At 45.6% G+C, this 21435-nt stretch overlaps 1 protein-coding gene across 1 annotated transcript in view; it reads left to right on the top strand.

Moving 5' to 3' along the window:
• LOC135056898 (VPS10 domain-containing receptor SorCS3-like) overlaps nt 1-21435 on the top strand; it is a 1027710-nt gene that overhangs the window by 814551 nt on the left and 191724 nt on the right. The window contains 5 exon segments of the mRNA XM_063962650.1: nt 30-176; nt 1297-1399; nt 7143-7219; nt 9137-9228; nt 13311-13418. Of these exon segments, the coding sequence (XP_063818720.1) occupies nt 30-176; nt 1297-1399; nt 7143-7219; nt 9137-9228; nt 13311-13418 (527 nt within the window).

Genomic DNA, 21435 nt, shown 5'->3' with positions numbered 1-21435 from the left:
GTTTTCCCTCTTCTGATCCTCTCCCCCAGGTAGCTGGGATAAAAGGCGTCTTCCTGGCCAATAAAAAGGTAGATGAACGTGTGAAAACCTTTATCACCTACAACAAAGGTCGGGACTGGCGTCTGCTGCAGGCTCCGGACACTGACTTAAAGGGGAATCCAATCAACTGTCTGTTGGTGAGTTCTGCACAGAGCTTAGTTGTGTGTCCCAAATACTCACCTGGGCCGGACAGCCGCGGATCACCTGTAGGTTGGTGACCGCCTCAGCCAGTATATACTGTTATCAGTTGTCATCTCCTGTAATCCCATCATTCAGCTCACCCGCCCTGTGTTGCAATGTGGCTGCCTAACGGAATAGTGTCATCCGCATACAAGGAAATGGCGCACATGTTAGTTCTTTGTCCAGAACTGAGACTGTCCTGGGACTCTGCAACTGCCACTCATCCTGATCTAGAACCAGGGTAGTGTGAATGAAGTGGTTTCCTTAGCAGGAGATGCTGGCTCATTGCGGGTACACAGTGGCTTGTACATACAGTACAGTAGCCTTTTGTGCTCCAAGAGTTGAATCGGGGCGTCCACATAAACGTGCAACCTAGAAGGGGCGCGCAGATGCACGTCCTGTACGTCTCTTTGACGTGCGTCTTATTTTGACTACAAACATCTTGAAAATATGTCCTTATCAAGCGCAAATTATACACCTACACAAGACTGGTGCAGTTGTCAAGGTGACGGTGATGATGAAGATGATGAATGCTGCGTATCTGGAGACATATATATGCCAGACTTACTGTAAGGCTGCACTGTCACGTAGGTGTGTGTAACACAATACTGCCGAGGAAACTTAGACGCAAATTTGTAAATGCTCAAACATGCAACTGACAAATCAGTTAAATGAGATTTTCAGGGGCCAAACATCACCTCACTGGCCTCATACTATAATTTGAGGGAGGGCAGTGATGCAGCTCCGCTTCCCAGGTCCTCTCCTGCTCTTTTCTTTCACATCTGGGCGTTCACAGGGCTGGCGTATGGGCAGAGAAGCCTCAACTAGGACCCTTCAGAGAGCTCAGCCGGGTCTGTGACCTGGGGCCCCGTGGCCTACGGGCCTCACTGTGAAGTCAGTTATCTGCCGCTGGATATCTTTATCCCAGGACAGTGCTACAAATTATACTCATTTTATACACACAGAGACACTGAGTAGCACAAATATACATTACGTTATTATTAGGTCACAGACTTTTGATGTTTTGGATTCCAGAATTGTATAATCACCGCCCGGTTGTCTCTTTTATCTTTCCAGCCGTTCTGCTCCCTGCACTTCAACTTGCAGATGTCTGAGAACCCGTACAACTCGGGGAGTATATCCAGCAAGGCCACCGCCCCGTGGCTCATTGTTGCAGCAGGTAACTATAACATAATGGTGACATTACATATAAGTTATGTGTAGAATGTGCCATGCACGTTTCCTTCGTGCAATAATATTAGAGAAGAATAATCTGGTTTGGCAGCAAGAGAACGCCATGAAAAGCTGTGCAGGATGATTGCTGGTTGGGTTCTCGAGAGCCGGCAAATTAACTGCATCCTGTTCTCGGGCATATAAGGAATGTGTATAACGCCGGGAATCCCGGCGCAGAGGCGTTCTGTAACGTATAACAAGGACAGAAACTAGCAGACCTGTAACCGTGCCATCTCAGCACTCTGCTTAGTCAACCATCATTACCAAAAATCCAGGGGTTCCAAATGGGATGAGTCTTGTCTGTTGTGCTGTGGCTAAGGGGAAATGTGGCCGATCTCCTCTGAGATCCACATGGACTGAAACCCACACTGCTTTACTCTAAAACAAGGTTTTGTCCTCTTACTAAAGACCTTAAACCAATAACCAGAAAAAACGCTGATAATTCTCATGGGTCGTCCAACGGGCACAGCAGACTTTGGAATGAAGGGTCAAATTATTCCAATGTACAAGACGTTTGATAGAGGAGGACCCCTCAGCAATGCCCATTAGCACGTGAGCTGTAATGATTATTACCAGTTAATATAGCGCACACATATTCTGCAGCGCTTTACAGAGAACATTTGGCCATTCACATCAGTCTCTGCTCCAGTGGAGCTTACAATCTATATTCCCTACCACATGTACACAGACACATTCATACTAGGGTTAGTTTAGTTAGGAGCCAATTAACCTACCAGTATATTTTGGATTGTGGGAGGAAACGGAGTACCCAGAGGAAACCCACGTAAGTACGGGGAGAATATACAAACTCCACACAGTTAGGGCCATGGTGGGAATCAAACCCATGACCTCAGTGCTGTGAGGCAGTAATGCTAACCACTACACCAACCGTACTGCCCAAGTTATATGTAGTCAGACTAGTGCCAATTTTCGAACGGGAAAGCGGTTCCGGGGCTCACGTGTGTTTAATTTGGATGTCAACTGCTGTAAAACTAGAATCCTGATCATATTAATCTTTCTAATATGTGAGGATCAATAGTCGGCAATTTTACAAATGTTCTCTGCCCTATCTGGCACTGCCCAGGGAATTTAGAAGAAAATGGAACTGCCAGTCAATGTATATTTGAAATACACTCGTACCAAGGGTAAATTCTACAGCTACACCAGACTGTGCAGCTGTCAGATGATGACGATGACGACGGCTGCATGTTTGCTCTGGGTGCATTTCCACATTACATTTCAAACTGCAATTATCTTTTTTGCCCCGGTAACTAAAAACATTGACGTATATTAAGGCCAATTCAGACCTTATCACTAGGCTGCGTTTTCTCGCAGCCTGCAATCAGATCTGAACTGCGCATGCGTATGCACTGCAATACTGCGCCGGTACGCAGCAACGACGATCACCGGACTGCGACGGGATGGTGTGAAAGTTCCAAACGCACCGGCGATCGCAAGGGGATTGACAGGAAGAGGGCGTTTGTGGGCGGCAACTGACAATTTTAAAGGAGTGTCCGAGAAAACGTAGGAGGGACCAGGCGTTTGGAGGGAGGGATTCTGACGTCAGCTCCGGCCCTGATCATCGCAGCGGCTAATTAAGTCCTGGTCTGAGCAGAAACTGCACAAACTGATGTTTGTGCAGTTCTGCTACACATGCAATTGCAACCCCTGCACACATCTAATACCCTCCCCATGTAGGCGGCGACTACCTGATCGCAGGGATGCAAAAAACGCACATTACCGATCAGGTCTGAATTACCCCCATTGTTGCAAACACGCAACATTTACTTTCAAGTCTAGATTCCCCCAAGTTCTGACAAACTCAGTTCTCTTGCTGTGGGGAACAACAAGTCCCAGCATACAACAGCAGCTGGGTCGTCATATAGTATGCTGCTTAAGCATTCTGTAATATATAAAAACTTGTGTTTTGTTGCTTTAGCCAATCTGTAAAGAGAACCCTGTCACATAATAAAGGCTTTTACACTGTTATATACAGTAGTCTGGAATTGCACAAGGTACAATCTCTCCCGTTTATATATTACTTTACTGATGCTATATATATTGTGTAAGAATGACAGAATGTCAAATCAAACTGTGGTCTGTAAGCGATCCGGGTCTTCTACCGCCGCCCACCTCCGCCTCGCTTCACTTCCCCCCGTCACGGATCCCACAAAGGAGGAAAAGTGTCTTTTATGCTTCGCAATATCCGCTATTTCATTTCTACAAATCAAACCGGAGTAACTGTGTGGAGCAATGGGAGCAATCGAATGACGGGACACTGTGACGATGGATAATAACATGAGAAATCTTTGTTTTCCTCTACAGAACAATAGCGGTCAATCATGTATTTCTTGTAGCAGGAAAATGATTTATTGGCAAAACATCAAGGCTGGGAGAACGTATGAGTACATGTGACATTTTATACACTTAGTCGATTGTGAGATTTGTACGTCTTGAAAGGTTTCAATCATGGCGCGTTAACTCCCAGCTGTGTGAAATGCGTCTTATGTGTTTCTTGACGTCGAATTAGAAGTAATTCTCCCTGGCATCAATGAAATGAGAGAAGCATCTTTTTTTATTTCTATAGACGTTGCATGAAAGATTAGGGTCAGGGAGGTCGTCAGATTGCGCAGAACACAACAATGACTGTCATTTCTTAAACTGCAAATCTGCTGGAATGGCAGGATTAATGTATAGATGCCTGTTTCTGTTTGATCCATGTCGGTTAGCGCATATATTGGTGCGTCAAGATGGTGTCGTATTGGAGAGGTCATTCGTTTTTTGGCTTGCTTATGAGAGTGGCTGATGCAGGTGGCGTTCCTTGCTGAGTGGGTGCAAAGATTATCAATGCGTCAAGTGATATATCCACGTGGAAAAATTTAATTTCTTCTCCGGATAAGAATGTTACAAGAAGTGGCTGTATGTGTGTATGTGTGTGTGTGTGTGTGTATGTATGTATGTATGTATGTATGTATGTATGCATGTATGTATTGTAACAGTAGACTTGCTAGAATGTGCTCTGCTACAAAGATCCACCATCGACCGACTCCAGGCTTGTGCAAAAACAACAAATACCTTTTATTCAGGTAGCTCAAAAACAAAGATATACATAAAAGAAAGATCACTGTCTTTAGTATAAACTACCAGGAAGGTTAGTCCCTGCCTCACTCCCTATTACTTAATAAGGAACCCTTCAGGTCCCGGCATCCTGACACTAGTGGCCCAGCCCTCCGGATCCCACTGTCCCTAGCAGGCCTATCACCTGGACACTAACTGCCTTCAGGAGCCCTGACTCATGGGAGAGACTCAGTTTTAAACCCAGCACCCAGGTGATGGCTGATGAAGCATCTTCTTGGGCTAAGAAGCCTATAAGACCTGGTCTGGGCCAAATGGATGGGAACCCGGTCCATCCACACTTCCCATCCACCCCCAGGACCCTGTGTGTAGCTTCCAGGTGGCAAAGTACCTCTCCTGCCACAGTATGTATGTATGTATGTATGTATGTATGTATGTATGTATGTGTGTATGTATGTGTGTATGTATGTATAACATCTAAATGCAGCCACCAATGGTGAGGATGAACTTGCAATAACCAACACAAAACCCACAGAGCTAATTCCTTATATAACAAACACCACAGACTAGTTATTTAAGAGCAATTAGGTTACTTAGAGTATTTATCAAAGCTTAGAGAGATACAATTGTGAGAGATAAAGTACCAACCAATCAGCTCTTGTCATTTTTCAAACACATGCCCTTATTTATCAATGAGTGATACATTTCACTGTGAGTGATAAATTGCACCAGCCAATCAGCTCATAACTTCCATGTCACAGGCTGTGTTTGAAAAATGACAGGAGCTGATTGGATGGTGCAATTTATCACTCACAGTGAAATGTATCACTCATTGATAAATAAGGGCACCAGTCTGTAAAAGGTAAGGCAGAAGTTGATTGGCTGGTACTTTATCTCTTACAATTTTATCTTTCTTTGAACTTTGATAAATACCCGCCATAATGAGTACTCAAGTAAATAATCACAAATATACAAACTTGTGTGACAGCATATTTTAATTTACTTATTCACGTGTTTTTGTTTCTCCTTGTACAGTTTCTCCGTCCCATTCATCACAGTTCAAAAATCTCATCCCACAAAACAAAATCTTGTTTTTGAATGTGGGTGCTCTTGCGCATAATCAGTGCCCATCTCCTCCCATCAGTCATGTGATCATCCCAGCTCCTCCCATTAGTTCTTGATCTGAGTAACTCCTCCCTTCAGTACCCTGATCCGCACCGCTCCTCAAATCAGTCATTTGACTCCTCCCATCCACTGGCTCCTCCCATCAGTCCCATATCAGTCCCCTGATCTAGCAGGCTCCTGCCATCAGTCCGTTGAGCCACCCGGCTCCTCCCATCACTTTCCTGATCTAACCGCCTCCTCCTACAGTCCCCTGATCTGACAGGCTCCGCCCATCAGTCTGATTGTCAGCCTGGCTCCTCCAATCAGTCCTGTTAACAGTACCCTTATTTAAGAGGCTCCTCCCATCAGTTGCTTGATCTAACAGGCCCATCCCATTAGTCCCCTATCAATTCCCCCGTCTAACAGGCTCCTTCCATCAGTCTGCTGATCCGCCAGGTTTCCCCCTTCTATCACCCTTTGCACCCTGCAAAGTGACCCTCTCGGCCCACACAACCCATGTAGCTGTTACCCAGGCAAATGATTTAATTTGAACAAAATGAATCGTACAATGTTAGGGATAAGAGTTTTTTGTGTTCATAGATGCTACAGAATTCACTCCTTCTAGTAAGATACATTACAGGAGACAGATCCTGGCATAGAAAGTACATTATACAGGAAACCAAAACAGTGCATATGGCATTGTACGTGTGTTTAGTGTACATTCCAATGCAAAGTCCTACCATTGTTATGCACAAGTATTGTGTCTGCTACTTGATCCCAAATCAGAGTTGCCTACCCTCCCTCATTCTGCAGGAGACTCCCTGAAATAGTAGCAATCTCCCTCACTCCCTGAATAGACCAGCAATCTCCCTGATTTTACTTTACGTTCTTGGGGTAAAAAAATAAATCAGAGATGCATACTGTACATTAAAAGGAGTTCATCAGCGCCATGTACCTGCATTGTTATAAGGCACTATGATCCCTACGGCTACATGCATTTTAAATAAGGTTTCTCATGGCCACTTACAGTATATGGAACCTCTTGTAAAGCACAATACACATTTCCTGAAAAATATTAGTGAATTTCTTCAACAAGTAGATCTTACTAACTTTGGGGCTCATTTACATTTGGCTGTAAATCATTTTATGACACGCCTCTCAGATGTAGCAGTACGCGCCCGCGCTTATATGTGTTACTTTCACATCTCCCTGAAATGCTTTTTGAAAAGTAGGCAAGTATGTCCCAAATCTATAAACCTGCATCACCATTAGGTGTGTGCACACTGTTCCGGAGCAAACGCAGTGCAAACATATGCAGAACACGCTCCGCCAGCAGCAGTGCATTCTGCTCTGGTGCAGCACTCTATATGTAAATGTATAGTTGCTGGATACTTGACTTGTGTTCTGAGATGCACCTTGTAAATGAACTTGGCTCAGCGGATGGGCCTGGATAAGGAATGTTAGTAATTGATGACATATTTGCAGTTGTAAAAACAACGTATCTTTTGTAGGTAATGTTGGACCGGAACTCTCACCGGCGAACACCAATATGTTCATCTCCTCCGATGGCGGAAACACTTGGAAACATGTAAGTGTTTAAGAGAACGTCTCATGTTATTGCTACCAAAGTGTCAAACGCTGACTGTACGGGCACTTCATACAGCACTAGGCTGTCCTGCTAAATGGGGAAAGGGGGGTGACCATCATTAATTTTGTATTTACTAAAATAATCAGAGAAAACTATAATTTGTCCCCCTTTATTTTACAGAAAAAAAAGTATCTTCTGAATATATTTCAGGCACATTCCAAGAAATTTAGCAAAAATCTCCATTATATAGTTGTTCGCTAGCTGTTTTTGGTCGCAGCGATTAGGTTAAAAAGCGGCACTTCTGGACGTGCGTATGCGGCGCAATACGCACGCGGCGCAATATGCACGCGCGACGTACTTTCACAACAGCCGATGCAGTTTCACACAAGGTCTAGCTAGTAGCTACGCTTTTCAGTCGCACTGCTGGCCGCAGAGTGATAGACAGGAAGTGGGTGTTTCTGGGAGGTACAGTAACTGACCGTTTTCGTGGAGTGTGTGTAAAATGCAGGCGTGTCAGATACAAATGCGGGCGTGCCTGGGGAATCGCAGGTGTGGCTGGCCGAATGCAGGGCGTGTTCGTGACGTCAAAACAGGAACTGAACAGTCTGAAGTGATCGCAAGCTAGGCGTAGGTCTGGAGCTGCTCAGAAACTGCACAATCTTTTTTTGTTGCTGCGCTGCGATCCTTTCGTTCGCACTTCTGCTAAGCTAAGATACACTCCCAGAGGGCGGCGGCTTAGCGTTTGCACGGCTGCTAAAAGCAGCTAGCGAGCGAACAACTCGGAGTGAGTGCCTAAGTCTGTATTGCTACCACATTACCCATTAGACATGGGAAGCGTGGTACAGTACTTCTGAATTTATCATGATCCAATTAGGACATTTTATTGAAAAAGTTTTTTCTCAACACAAATGCATTTAACATGCGAGTCATCAGTTTTGTACCTGTGAAGCTGCCGACTGATCCTCCATGTCGGTGGAACAGAGGACCTCCCACTTAGGGATGGCCGTGGAAGAGTTCATTATCAATGGTCTACCTCAATGGTGCCATCTGTACTTTTAATTGATGGCAGCAAAGCATTGATGGTCTGAACTATCGATGGATATCTCTTGTGTGGGATAAGTGACAGTTGCAGGCCAATCAAAGAATAGGGGTGGGGCTAAGCCCCACAACAGGAGGTGTGGCTAGGTTCCCTGCACTGAAGGAAAATAGAAACTTTGTTGGCAATTGGTGGCAAAATATCCAAGGTTGCTAACCATCAATCATCGATGGCCAACCCTATCCCTGCTTTCTAAGGCTTTGGCTTATGTTTTTGGGTATTTGCATTAAGACAAGACCAGCACAATATTACAGGTCCATGCAAATATAAAGGGGATAGCTTCACAATGCCATCAGATCTTGACTATGGCCCCCATTTATCAAGCCTTGGAGAGTGATAAATAGCACGGTGATAAAGTACCAACCAATCAGCTCCTTACTTCCATGTCACATGCTGTGTTTGAAAAATGACAGTTAGGAGCTTATTGGCTGATATGTTATCACAGTGCTATTTATTACTCTCCAAGGCTTGATAAATCTGAGCCTATATTGATTTGATGATAATTTATCTACTGTTGGTTATAGAGGAGGTAGTTAACTTGCCAATGCTAATGTTGTAGACAGTCAAAATGTCAACAGTGTCATGTCATCAGGAAAATGCCGACGGGTTAGCAATGTTCTTTAAAGCATTTTTACTGTATTGGCTTTATAATCGTGTCGGCATTCTCCCATCGACATTCCGTTGACAACATTTTGGCTGTGTCAAATCGTACCAAACCCAGATATAATACATTACATAGGATTGTGTTGTGTACAAAGGTTAATTTATATTGCTGTTTAGATTTAATGCATTTTGTGCGATGTTTTATTTGTTTTTCACAGATTTTTGAAGAAGAATATAATGTTTGGTTCTTAGATTGGGGTGGGGCGCTCGTGGCTATGAAACACACACCCCAGTCCGTGCGCCATTTATGGTAAGAAACCAATCATTTCTCACTTTTAATGTACTTTTATGTCCAGGTGTAATGAGGGATGATGAAATGTATAAAGAATTATACTAGGCAGGGTCAGACATTTAGGTGACTGTCCTTTAGCAGGGAATCAGCAAGCATCGGTGTTTCGGATTGGACATTTTCCTAGGCCGGTCTGCTGCATTAGTAACACATTACAGCATTCTCACCCAGGGAACTGACAGATTATCAGTATGTATACTGTACTTCCCAATCTGAGGGCTCTTTCCCACCATCCCAACCGGTACCACGTCTTGGCGCCACTGGTAAAGCGAAGGACTTAACAAATTTAAGGGTCTATGGGGGTCATTCCGAGTTGATCGTAGCTGTGCTAAATGTAGAGAGGGACTGGTTGGAAAAGCGCAGGCGTGTCCGGGCGTTTGCAGGGCGGGTGTCTGACGTCACTTCCGGGACCAAAAAGACTGAAGTGATCGCAGCGGCTGAGTAAGTCCAGAGCTACTCAGAGACTGCAAAAAACCTTTTCGTCCCGCTCGGCTGCACAGGCGTTCGCACACTTGCAAAGCGAAAATACACTCCCCCGTGGGCGGCGACTATGCGTTTGCACGGCTGCTAAAAGTAGCTAGCGAGCGATCAACTCTGAATGACCCCCTATCCCCATTGTGCCATTGCAGTGTGCCATATTGCAGCCATGTTTTCAGTCCTAGCTGGTGTATTTAAGAATAAAACTTTGAACTGAGACACGGTCTATGTATTTTTTTATTCTACATAAACTATATAAATAAGTGAATAAACTCGGTAACTATGTATAGCCGTGTGTATCGTGTCCTTGGCCTGAAAACAATCTGTTACATTTTCCCCACACTATATACAGCTTACTACGTCTTCCTTTTGTTCTGTCTTTTATAACATGAAACAATGTGAAACAAATCCACCTTTATATGTAACATTCACGCGTTAGTGCGCTATTTACCGCCATTCTGTGATTGTGTACAACATGAATCCTCATTAATAACAGGGATCTAAAGAGCTGCATTATGGGGCTAATTCAGTTTGGATCTCATCGTCCGATCAGACCGGAATTATTGAGAAAAAGATGCAGACGCATGTGAGGCGATCGCAATTTCTGCTTCATCAAGGGAATGGGGGGGGGGGTGGTTAGGCAGCTGGGGGGCCTTGTCCTGCAATGGGCGGCCCCCAGCATGCTAGGGAAAGAAATTAGCAGAATTAGCATCTGTGACACTTACAAGTTACCGTATGGTAAATTAGAGATACGATTATGTGGATATTTCCTGAGTAACTTCCTTATTCAGACCTGATCACAACAGCAAGCTTTTTCTCTAATGGGCAAAACCATGTGCAGTGCAGGGGAAGCAGATGTAACATGTGCAGAGAGAGTTAGATTAGGGTGGGGTGTGTTCAATCTGCAATCTAAATTGCAGTGTAAAAATAAAGCAGCCAGTATTTACCCTGCACAGAAACAATATAACCCACCCAAATCTAACTCTCTCTGCACATGTTACATCTGCCACACCTGCAGTGCACATGGTTTTGCCCATTAGAGATAGATTTTGCGATCATGTCTAAATTAGGACCTAAAAGCAATCTGATGCCCCTAGCGGAGGTAGGGTAACAACGCTGAGGTCTATTTTATTATTTTATTCTTATATTCATTTCAGTTACTTGGTTTATCTTGTTTGCATTTATCATCAGAACCAATTTATGGTCATTATAATAAGACATAAAATGATTGCAAAGAATGACCCGCTCTGTTGTCATGTGTCGGTTCATTCGGAAGTTAAACGGCTGCCCTGATCCCGCACAGACGCCATTGATCCGTATTCTTATGCTGAGCTCTATCACAGCTGGAACAGTCTGCCTGTAAGATGGATTTTGGCTCTGCACCTCCGGCCGTCTCTGCGCTATTATTCCAGCGATTCTGCATTTATGGTTGATGAACTGGTGTCAAGTAATGAGCAATTTGCATATCGCTACCCAGAATTCTGTGCAAGATCTAATCCTTCGCTCTGTGGGTTTGTGGGATATTACTGGCTGCTATAAACTGCTTATGGGAGTATTAAACTTTATATTACAGTGCATGAAGGTGCTTTATTGTACTGCATTGTTAATAAATTATCTCTAACTACGGGGAATTCTGTGGAAATGACCCGCATTGTCAATGGGCGTTACCATGTTTTGCACAAATGCTTCTAATCCATGTGATTGGCTTAATCTGTGCCCCATGGTATACTACTGTACATGGGATATAATCTTCCCAAAACTTTTTTTTTTTGGTGGGGGGCTTAAACAATCAGAGCAAAGAAAAGCATTTGTATCCTTCTATCAGTGTCTGTGATCTCAGCACGGTGCTAGTCCACATAGGGCAGAAGAATTGCCACAGACGTGCTTTCTCCACCATATTAATATGTTTATTTTTCTTATAAATACAGTATATCTGATTAAAAATATAATTTTAATTACCGGTAATTATGTATTTATTTCTATCCACATGGAAAAAAGAATAAGTAGCAAACAAGCCTTATGGGGAAAAAATAATACGCCTTTCGCAAAGAGTTTTTTCCCCGGTAATTTGCAGCGTCAACCCAGGTCGTTTTCTGTGTGAAAGGGCCAGCCAGAAAATGTCTGGACTGGGTGTGCAGTGCATACTGTACTCCGGGCCCCCTCTTGTCAGGGGGCCTCCCCGGCCAGAGCACACTGACATCCCTAGTTTTCTCTCTTATGCAGCAGAATGTGAACAGGACAGTATGCAGTGCAGGCAGAGACACAGGAGTATCAGGATTCATGAGCTACCATGGAGCTTTCTGATAGAGTTAGAAGGGTGTAGAGAGCTGTAAGTGACCATGGGTGTCTGGGTCCTGTGTAACCTGTTATCTATTGAGGGTCTAGAATGAGAGACACACAGAGTCCTCACGAGTCCTGTCCCAGTGTGTAAGTAGTACAGAGGCTGCTGCTATTCTTGCATGTGACAATATAAATGATAGATTTTATTTTTCTATGTGTAGTTTATGGTCATTTAAATTGTCTTTGTTCCACTACAAGAAATTATATTAAGTAGTTCTCTCTCAATTAGGTGGAGCTGTAAACAGTACCCAGGCATTATTTAATTATTAGTTTGAATCTAATATACACCATTGGTTTCAATTTAGTATTCACAATTTATACCTCCCAACATGACCCATTCCAGGAGGTACAAATGTCTACCTGGACATCCATCTTAATTTATGGTTGCAATCACTTGTGTTGAAATATATTTCTTATCAATTAAATAGTTCAACACAGGTGACACCAATCATATGTTAAGAGGGAAGTCCAGGTAGAGAGCATTTTGTCCCTCCTGTTGGAAGGTATGCACAATCTAATATTCACCCCCTCCCCTTTCACCGGGGCGCCCCTGTCTTAAGTGCCCTGGGCACCCCCAAGGCTTTATCTGTCCCTGGTCGAAGACCCAGCAATTTTGAGCCCGGTTGAGCCTCTCACACAGGAGAAACACCCGGGTTGATCGGCAAATTACGGGGTAGAGCTGCTTCGCCTAGTAAATTGCTTTTCTGTGTGAAAGGGGGTTCTGGCTGAGACCGGCAAAACTACCCCCGCACTCAAATGCCAGGTAAAAGCCAGAATTTAGGGAGTTTTCTGTGTGAAAGTCGTATTATGTTGGGCCCTTATTTGGAGTAATATGGAGACAGGTAAAATTGGTCATTGATTACCCTTAAGAAGTATTAGGAAAAGTGTCTTCATCTAAATCCCTGCTTATACCACCAAGGCACCAATTAAACTAGTAAATGTTAACGTGTCCAGTTCCTAACAAGCCTGGCCTCAGAAGGGTGTAATTTAAGAATCACTAAATTGCTATAGGTCGGTGGTGCTTTGATATGCTGTACAAAGTCCAAGGAATGAGCAACAAAAGGACACAGAGTACAAAGGAAATTGTTATTACCATAAACGTTCCAGGTTCTGCGTGGCCCTCTGATAATGATTGCGTTGCCTTTCTACCATACAGACAGATCCTCTGTTAGAGAACATTAAAGGTCGGCATAGTTTAAAATGAATTGTATTTATTTTGTCCCCAGGCTTAGCTTTGACGAGGGCCGGTCGTGGACTAAGTACGGTTTTACCTCCAATATGCTTTTTGTTGATGGCGCTCTGGTGGAGCCGGGAGTGGAGAATCACATAATGACGTGAGTATCCAAGCACACAGTGTGTCCTCTCTTCCAACAGAGAGACAGCAAAAACTGTCATACAAGTCTTTTTCTATATAAGAATTGCTAATAACTTTTACAGGTGTACATGCCAAAACTTCAGGAACTTTTTAGAACTGTAGAAATGCAAGATACGTTTTGAACATGGGTCTTTGAGGGTCAGGTGTACTAAATTTTGAAAAGTGATAAAGTAGAGAGAGATATAAGGGGGTAATTCAGACCGCTCGCTAGCTATTTTTTGCAGCGCTGCGATCAGATAGCCGCCGCCTACAGGGGAGTGTATTTTAGCTTTGCAAGTGTGCGATCACATGTGCAGCCGAGTGGTACAAAAATAGTTTGTGCAGTTTCTGAGTAGCTCAGAACTTACTCAGCCGCTGCGATCACTTCAGCCTGTCTGGTCCCGGAATTGACGACAGATACCCGCCCTGCAAACGCTTGGACACGCCTGCGTTTTTCCAACCACTCCCTGAAAACGGTCAGTTGACACCTACAAACTCCTTCTTCCTGTCAATCTCCTTGCGATCGGCTGTGTGAATGGATTCTTCGCAAAATCCATTGCACAGCAACAATCCGCTTTGTACCCGTGCGACACGCCTGCGTGTTGCGGTGCACACGCATGCTCAGTTCTGACCTGATCGCAGCGCAGAAAAAAAACCTAGCGTGCGATCAGGTCTGAATTACCCCCTAAATTACTAAGCAAACCAACTCCTAACTGTCATTATTCAAACACAGCCTGTAACATGACAGTTAGGAGCTGATTGGTTGGTAGTTTATCACTCTCCACTTTATCACTTTTCAAGGCTTAGTACATCTGGCCCTCTGTATGAAATAGACCAGAGATTGTTGCTGTGGCTGCCAATATCTTGCCTAATGTTTCCAAGACGTTGGTGTTTAATGTTTTTTTTTTTTTTTTTAAGAATTACATTTAATACGTTTTCTTGCTCAGTAAAATTAAGGATCTCAGAAGTGTAAGAAGCGGGATCAATTAGCCGTGAGGTTCCACTGGAAGTGCGGGCTGTTGGGGTATGCTTATACCCACGGAGGTGCCAGCAAAAATAAGCAACAGTTTATTTACCGTAAAACCTGGACGTCTGCGGAGCTACAGCTCTTGTCAGAGCCATGCCATGAATTGAATACGTCACCGAGAGTTTAGACGTCATTTTTTTTAATCAAAACCAAGCACTTGTTTTTTTCAGGATAATGTTGCCATGGGGGGGCGCTGTTTCAATGTAGCGAATGCGAACAAAATAGCTGCTCCCTTTACTGTTATTACAGCAGGTCCTGCGCCTGTGCAGCTGCCTGATATTTGGGCCTATAGTGCGATGATTGTTCCAATCTACATGGAGTTTGGGTGTAACATACGTATCGATGGAATGGTTATTATTTATTTTGTCATGAACATTTACAGTCAAATAAAAGGAAAGTGTTGAAAGCAGAGGAAAATCTAACAAACAATGTAGACTGTGAGGGAGATGTATCAAATCTGGGAGAGAAAGTGGAGAGAGATAAAGTACCGACCAACCATCGCCTGCCATTTTTCAAACACAGCCTGTAATATGGCAGCTAGGAGCGGATTGGCTGGTACTTTATCTCTCTTCACTTTCTCTCCAATTTTGATACATCTCCCCCTATATCATCATAACTCACCTGCATCATCCTCTATCACTGATTGGTAGACGTGGAATTCTGCTCGCTCAGGCCCCTCTCCCCACGCGTTTCCATTCCTCAGGAGAGCTGCAGCCAGACCCTGCGGCTCTCACACATCCTAGTAGAAGACGGAACTCTGGCTCGCAGGGAGAACATCAGATTCACCCTCATGTAGAGCCAGTTTCTTCCTGCGGTTGCTGAAAGGATTAAGAAAAGGTGTCATGTCCTCAATTCAAATGCCAGGAACAGGGAGGATACGGAACAGTCGCAGCTGATACCAGGCAGGAACGCTGCGGAGTGAAGCAGCTGATATTATGTCTCCGTCGTTCTCTTTATATGGCGAGTGCTATGGCCGGGCAAGTATTCAGTATTCCCGGCACGTTGTCATTCCCAGCTCCTGCAAGTCTGCGTGTTCCGTCTACAAACATCTTACTTACACACTCTAAGTGGCAGTTGTATCAAACCTTGGAGAGAGGTAAAAGTTCTTCAAAGTAACCAATCATCTCCTAACTCATTTCAAAGACTGTGCTAGATAATTGAGAGATCTGATTGGTGGGTTTGGGGAACTTCTCTGCTATCTCTCTCTCCAAGGCTTGGTACATCTACCCCTAAGGGTCGGAACTACTGCACTGCCACACTCTGAAACACCTATTGCTCCTATACTAATAAATGCAACACAATACAGCAGGGATGGGGAACCTTCGGCCCTCCAGCTGCTGTTGAACTACACATCCCAGCATGCCTTGCAACAGTTTTAGCATGGCCAAATTGCAAAACTGTAGCAAGGCATGCTGGTATGTGTAGTTCAACAACAGCTGGAGGACCGAAGGTTCCCCATCCCTGCAATACAGTCACAGTACACATCAGGTAGGATGTGCCGCGGCATACCTTCATTAGGCCAGCACAAATGCAGCAAACGCAAGATTTCTGGAGGGGGGGTTTCCATATGTAGTACAGAACATACTTACCTACTTTGCTGCCCTCTCCTCCGGGAGCAGGCAGCGTTGTAGGTGCATGGGGGCGTGGCCGGCAGCAGGATGGGCTGTCCAGGGGCGTGGCCGACAGGAAAGTGGACGGTCCGGGGGCGTGGCATCAGGGCCGCATCATTGTGTCTCCGCTCCCCGCTGTGCAGTGCCGAGAAAAGAGGCGCTGGATAGCGGGGGCGGAGCTACGATGACGCGATTCAGAGCAAATCGCGTCATCGAACCCCCTCGGACCGCCCACTTGTTCTCTGCTGCGGGCAGCCGAGGAGGGTCGTGGAGGGGCTGCAGGGAAAGCGGGAGGCTTGCCTACCTTTCCGGGGGGCCGAGAGGGTCACCCGAATTTCGGGAGCCTCCCGGCCATTCCGGGAGGGTAGGCAAGTATGGTACACAATCTCCTACTCTGCAGAACATTGGAGCAAGTGCGGGAGCCTGGGGTAGCGGCAGAAGAGCCTTGTACCAACTCTGGACATTAATGTATATATATATATATATATATATATATATTGGTCTTTCTATACACTTGTGACCGGATGGAATACAGTATTAATATCTAACACTACAGATGGTCTATAGTATAGGCAGTATCGAACAGATTGAAATAATAAAAAAAAGTGGTCAGGAAAAGGTTATACATATAATAAATAAATGCAGAAACATAATAGAACCAGCAGGAGACAGAACTGAACCTTCTAAGCACACATTCTCCCACCTCGTGGTAAGGCTCCTGTCTCTTCTTCCTGCTAGCGGCTCTGATTTGTCCCTTAAGCTGCACGATGAGGCAGCGGCTCTAGTAATTGTATTATATACCATTGCTATTATTGTCATAAATTTGAGTCATTTGCCAAGAAGAGGGCGGTTTCCAGGCAACTGGATACCCCCCCTCCCTTTGCAGCAGCCTACCTAGGCTTTGATGCACAGAGCATGCTCCCCCCCCACTTCAGCAAGGAGCACCCCTGGACATGTGCCCACCTGTTAGATTCTTGTGTGTCATAGGGGCCCTTACAGTGCATGTCATTCTGGGGCCCTTACAGTACATCAGTAATTCCCCGTTTTGCTGATCCCCGAGAAATCGGCAATCATCGTAGTCCGTAGATCAGCTGATCAGTGGAACGTATCAGCATCGGGGAATCGCTGCTTCGATGTCTGGGCCACATTAGCAGTTTCTCCAGGTTACACAATGGACAGTTTTAGTTACAGTATAACTCATACTTGCCTACTCTCCCGGAAGCTGCGGGAGGCTCCCATTTTTTGGGGTAGCCCACTGCACCCCCGGAAGAGTAGGCAGGTCTCCCGCATCCTAGTGATGGCAGGATGGATGAGACACTCTCCCGTGTTCGCGGGTCTGTGGAGTGGGGAAGGGGTTAAAAAGGTGCGAATTGCATCATTTTAGCCCAACCCCCATCCTGCGGACCCGGCATTTTCCGGCTGTGGGGGCGTGGCTTGTTGATGGCACAGCCCGGCTCCGCCCCCTGAAGTTTCCTGCAGTGTCTCCTGTCTGGGCTTCTCTCGGAGAGAGGAGAAATTCACAGTAGGCAAGTATGGTATAACTGCTGAAGAGAATAGAGGCTGTCTCCAGCTCTGTCCAGTGTCAGACTGGGGTATGAAGGGCCCACCGGGGGAAATCAGTTATAGGGGCCCATATTTAGGGGTGTGATCAGCCTACAAAGTGGGTGTGGCCAGCCTCCACAGAGGCTTGAAATGCACAATAGTCTTGTGCAGTGTAACGCAACATATCTACCATGTATAATACACGTACACAGTCTGGAACCTGATCCCTAGAGGAAGGAGTGGGCCCTCAAGCAGTGGGGTCCACCGGTGGTTTCCCCTGTACTCCTGTGGGCCAGTCCGACCCTGGCTCTGTCTCTCAGGTAATGAGAGTGCAACTGACATACAAGAGCCGGCTCTGGGAGATCACAGAAGATCACACAGGATAGGTAAAGCTCCTGAACGATGTGGGAAGAGAGGGTCGCACTGGCAGGATGAGGCACAGGACAGAAGATCCGCACGGATTGGGAGGGATGTATATGTTAGATGTCTGTATACTCACAAACATGGTGATTGCTAATTTCCATCTGCAATTTGCTCATTAATTCTCCCATGTGATAGTCTGATGTTAGTGCCATGTCCTGAATCTAAGACTGGGTAAGTTACGCCATCGCTGGGCACCCACATCACAAAGTGCCAGGCTGACTCTAACCCTATGTTTTTTGTTTTGTTTTTGTAGTTACCTGATGTCCGTATTAATGGATGACTCATGATAAGACTTTACCTAACTTCTATGACGGCGCTTGGAGAGCCTACCGTTTATTATAGTTCCATTGTTTGCTCTCTCTTACCCTCTATCACCTCCTAGACTTCTCCTTCCAGTCTAAGAGGCCTATTCATCATAATATGCAGTGGTCCTGTGCAAATGAAGTATCTGACTACTAATTTGAGGCAAATGTGTGTTTTTTGGGGGGATTGCGAGACATCTGCTTTTCTGAGTTGCTGAAATGCTCCAGTGGAATAGTATCTGATGCTGACACTTGTGGGGCAATCTTAGTGCGCATGAGCACAGCAAAGATTGGAGGAGGCAGAGAGATCCGGATGGATCCCTCTTCTCAAACTGGCCCTTCGTCTCATAGGAAGGGGCCCAGCGGGCTAATGCCATCTGGAGATGGTGTCAGCTCCTGCAATTAAGCTTGATGAATAGTCGTGTTCCACGTTGGTCCTGAGAGACACAATAGATACATACCTGTGTGCTCTGCCGGGTAAGTGGGTGTGGCTTAAGCACAGGTGTCAGCGTTGGGATTACTCAGCAGTAGGTAAGTATAACACCACCTGCCCCAGTTGTTTTAGAAGCTGTGGATCTCAAGGTGTTTGCTAAGAGAAGTCTTGTGTGTTATTGTCTGTCCTTGCACTTGTGTAGTGCATTGCACAGTTATAGTATGTATCCCTGATATTTCAGAGCAGTTGCATTATCTAAAGGCCCCCATACAGTATATCTGTGATTGATTGGGGCAATTTGGCATTTGCAGATGATTGTCCCAAAACAATTGGCAAAGGGGGTCATTCCGAGTTGTTCGCTCGTTATTTTTTTCTCGCAACGGAGCGATTAGTCGCTAATGCGCATGCGCAATGTCCGCAGTGCGACTGCGCCAAGTAAATTTGCTATGCAGTTAGGTTTTTTACTCACGGCATTATGAGGTTTTTTCTTCGTTCTGGTGATCGTAGTGTGATTGACAGGAAGTGGGGGTTTCTGGGCGGAAACTGGCCGTTTTATGGGTGTGTGCGAAAAAACGCTACCGTTTCTGGAAAAAACGCAGGAGTGTCTGAAGAAACGGGGGAGTGTCTGGGCGAACGCTGGGAGTGTTTGTGACGTCAAACCAGGAACGAAACTGACTGAACTGATCGCAGATGCCGAGTAAGTCTGGAGCTACTCAGAAACTGCTAAGAAGTGTCTATTCGCAATTCTGCTAATCTTTCATTCGCAATTTTGATAAGCTAAGATTCACTCCCAGTAGGCGGCGGCTTAGCGTGTGCAAAGCTGCTAAAAGCAGCTAGCGAGCGAACAACTCGGAATGACCCCCAATGTATGGGATACACCGATTGCCAATTATGACCAACAAGTGATGGAAATTGCAAAATCAGATTGTCCAACATGTTGCTTTCCAGTGACCAGTGATCGGGGCTATAGATTGGTAGTGTATGGAGATGGTCAGTCTACTTTACTAGTATTTTCTCTAACGTCCTAAGTGGATGCTGGGGACTCCGTAAGGACCATGGGGACTATACGGGTCCGCAGGAGACTGGGCACAAAAGTAAAGCTTTAGAACTACCTGGTGTGCACTGGCTCCTCCCCCTATGACCCCCCTCCAAGCCTCAGTTAAGATTTTGTGCCCGAACGAGAAGGGTGCACACTAGGTGGCTCTCCTGAGCTGCTTAGTGAAAAGTTTAGTTTTAGGTTTTTTATTTTCAGTGAGACCTGCTGGCAACAGGCTCACTGCATCGAGGGACTAAGGGGAGAAGAAGCGAACTCATCTGCGTGCAGAGTGGATTGGGCTTCTTAGGCTACTGGACATTAGCTCCAGAGGGACGATCACAGGCCCAGCCGTGGATGGGTCCCAGAGCCGCGCCGCCGGCCCCCTTACAGAGCCAGAAGACAGAAGAGGTCCGGAAAATCGGCGGCAGAAGACGTCCTGTCTTCAACAAGGTAGCGCACAGCACTGCAGCTGTGCGCCATTGCTCTCAGCACACTTCACACTCCGGTCACTGAGGGTGCAGGGCGCTGGGGGGGGGGGGGGGGCGCCCTGAGACGCAATAAAAACACCTTGGATGGCAAAAAATGCATCACATATAGCTCCTGGGCTATATGGATGCATTTAACCCCTGCCAGAATACATAGAAAAACGGGAGATAGGCTCCGCCCCCTTATCGGCGGCCTTATCTCCTCAGCACACTGGCGCCATTTTCCCTCACAGCTCCGTTGGAGGGAAGCTCCCTGGCTCTCCCCTGCAGTCACTACACTACAGAAAGGGTTAAAAAAGAGAGGGGGGGGCACTAATTACGCGCAGTATTAAAGATACAGCAGCTATAAGGGGAAAAACACTTATATAAGGTTATCCCTGTATATATATATATAGCGCTCTGGTGTGTGCTGGCAAACTCTCCCTCTGTCTCCCCAAAGGGCTAGTGGGGTCCTGTCCTCTATCAGAGCATTCCCTGTGTGTGTGCTGTATGTCGGTACGTTTGTGTCGACATGTATGAGGAGAAAAATTATGTGGAGACGGAGCAGATTGCCTGTAATAGTGATGTCACCCCCTAGGGGGTCGACACCTGAGTGGATGAACTGTTGGAAGGAATTACGTGACAGTGTCAGCTCTGTATAAAAGACAGTGGTTGACATGAGACAGCCGGCTACTCAGCTTGTGCCTGTCCAGACGTCTCATAGGCCGTCAGGGGCTCTAAAGCGCCCGTTACCTCAGATGGCAGATATAGACGCCGACACGGATACTGACTCCAGTGTCGACGGTGAAGAGACAAATGTGACTTCCAGTAGGGCCACACGTTACATGATGGAGGCAATGAAAAATGTTTTACACATTTCTGATAAAACGAGTACCACCAAAAAGGGGTATTATGTTCGGTGAGGAAAAACTACCTGTAGTTTTCCTGAATCTGAGAAATTAAATGAGGTGTGTGATGATGCGTGGGTTTCCCCCGATAACAACTGATAATTTCTAAAATGTTATTGGCATTATATCCTTTCCCGCCAGAGGTTAGGGTGCGTTGGGAAACACCCCCTAGGGTGGATAAAGCGCTCACACGCTTGTAAGGGCTCTACCCTCTCCTGAGATGACCGCCCTTAAGGATCCTGCTGATAGAAA

The sequence above is a fragment of the Pseudophryne corroboree genome, chromosome 3 (assembly GCF_028390025.1).
Source record: "Pseudophryne corroboree isolate aPseCor3 chromosome 3, aPseCor3.hap2, whole genome shotgun sequence".
Taxonomy (NCBI): Eukaryota; Metazoa; Chordata; class Amphibia; order Anura; family Myobatrachidae; genus Pseudophryne; species Pseudophryne corroboree.
The sequence above is the reverse complement of the archived record's forward strand: the minus strand, read 5'-3'. Positions and strand labels throughout refer to the sequence as shown.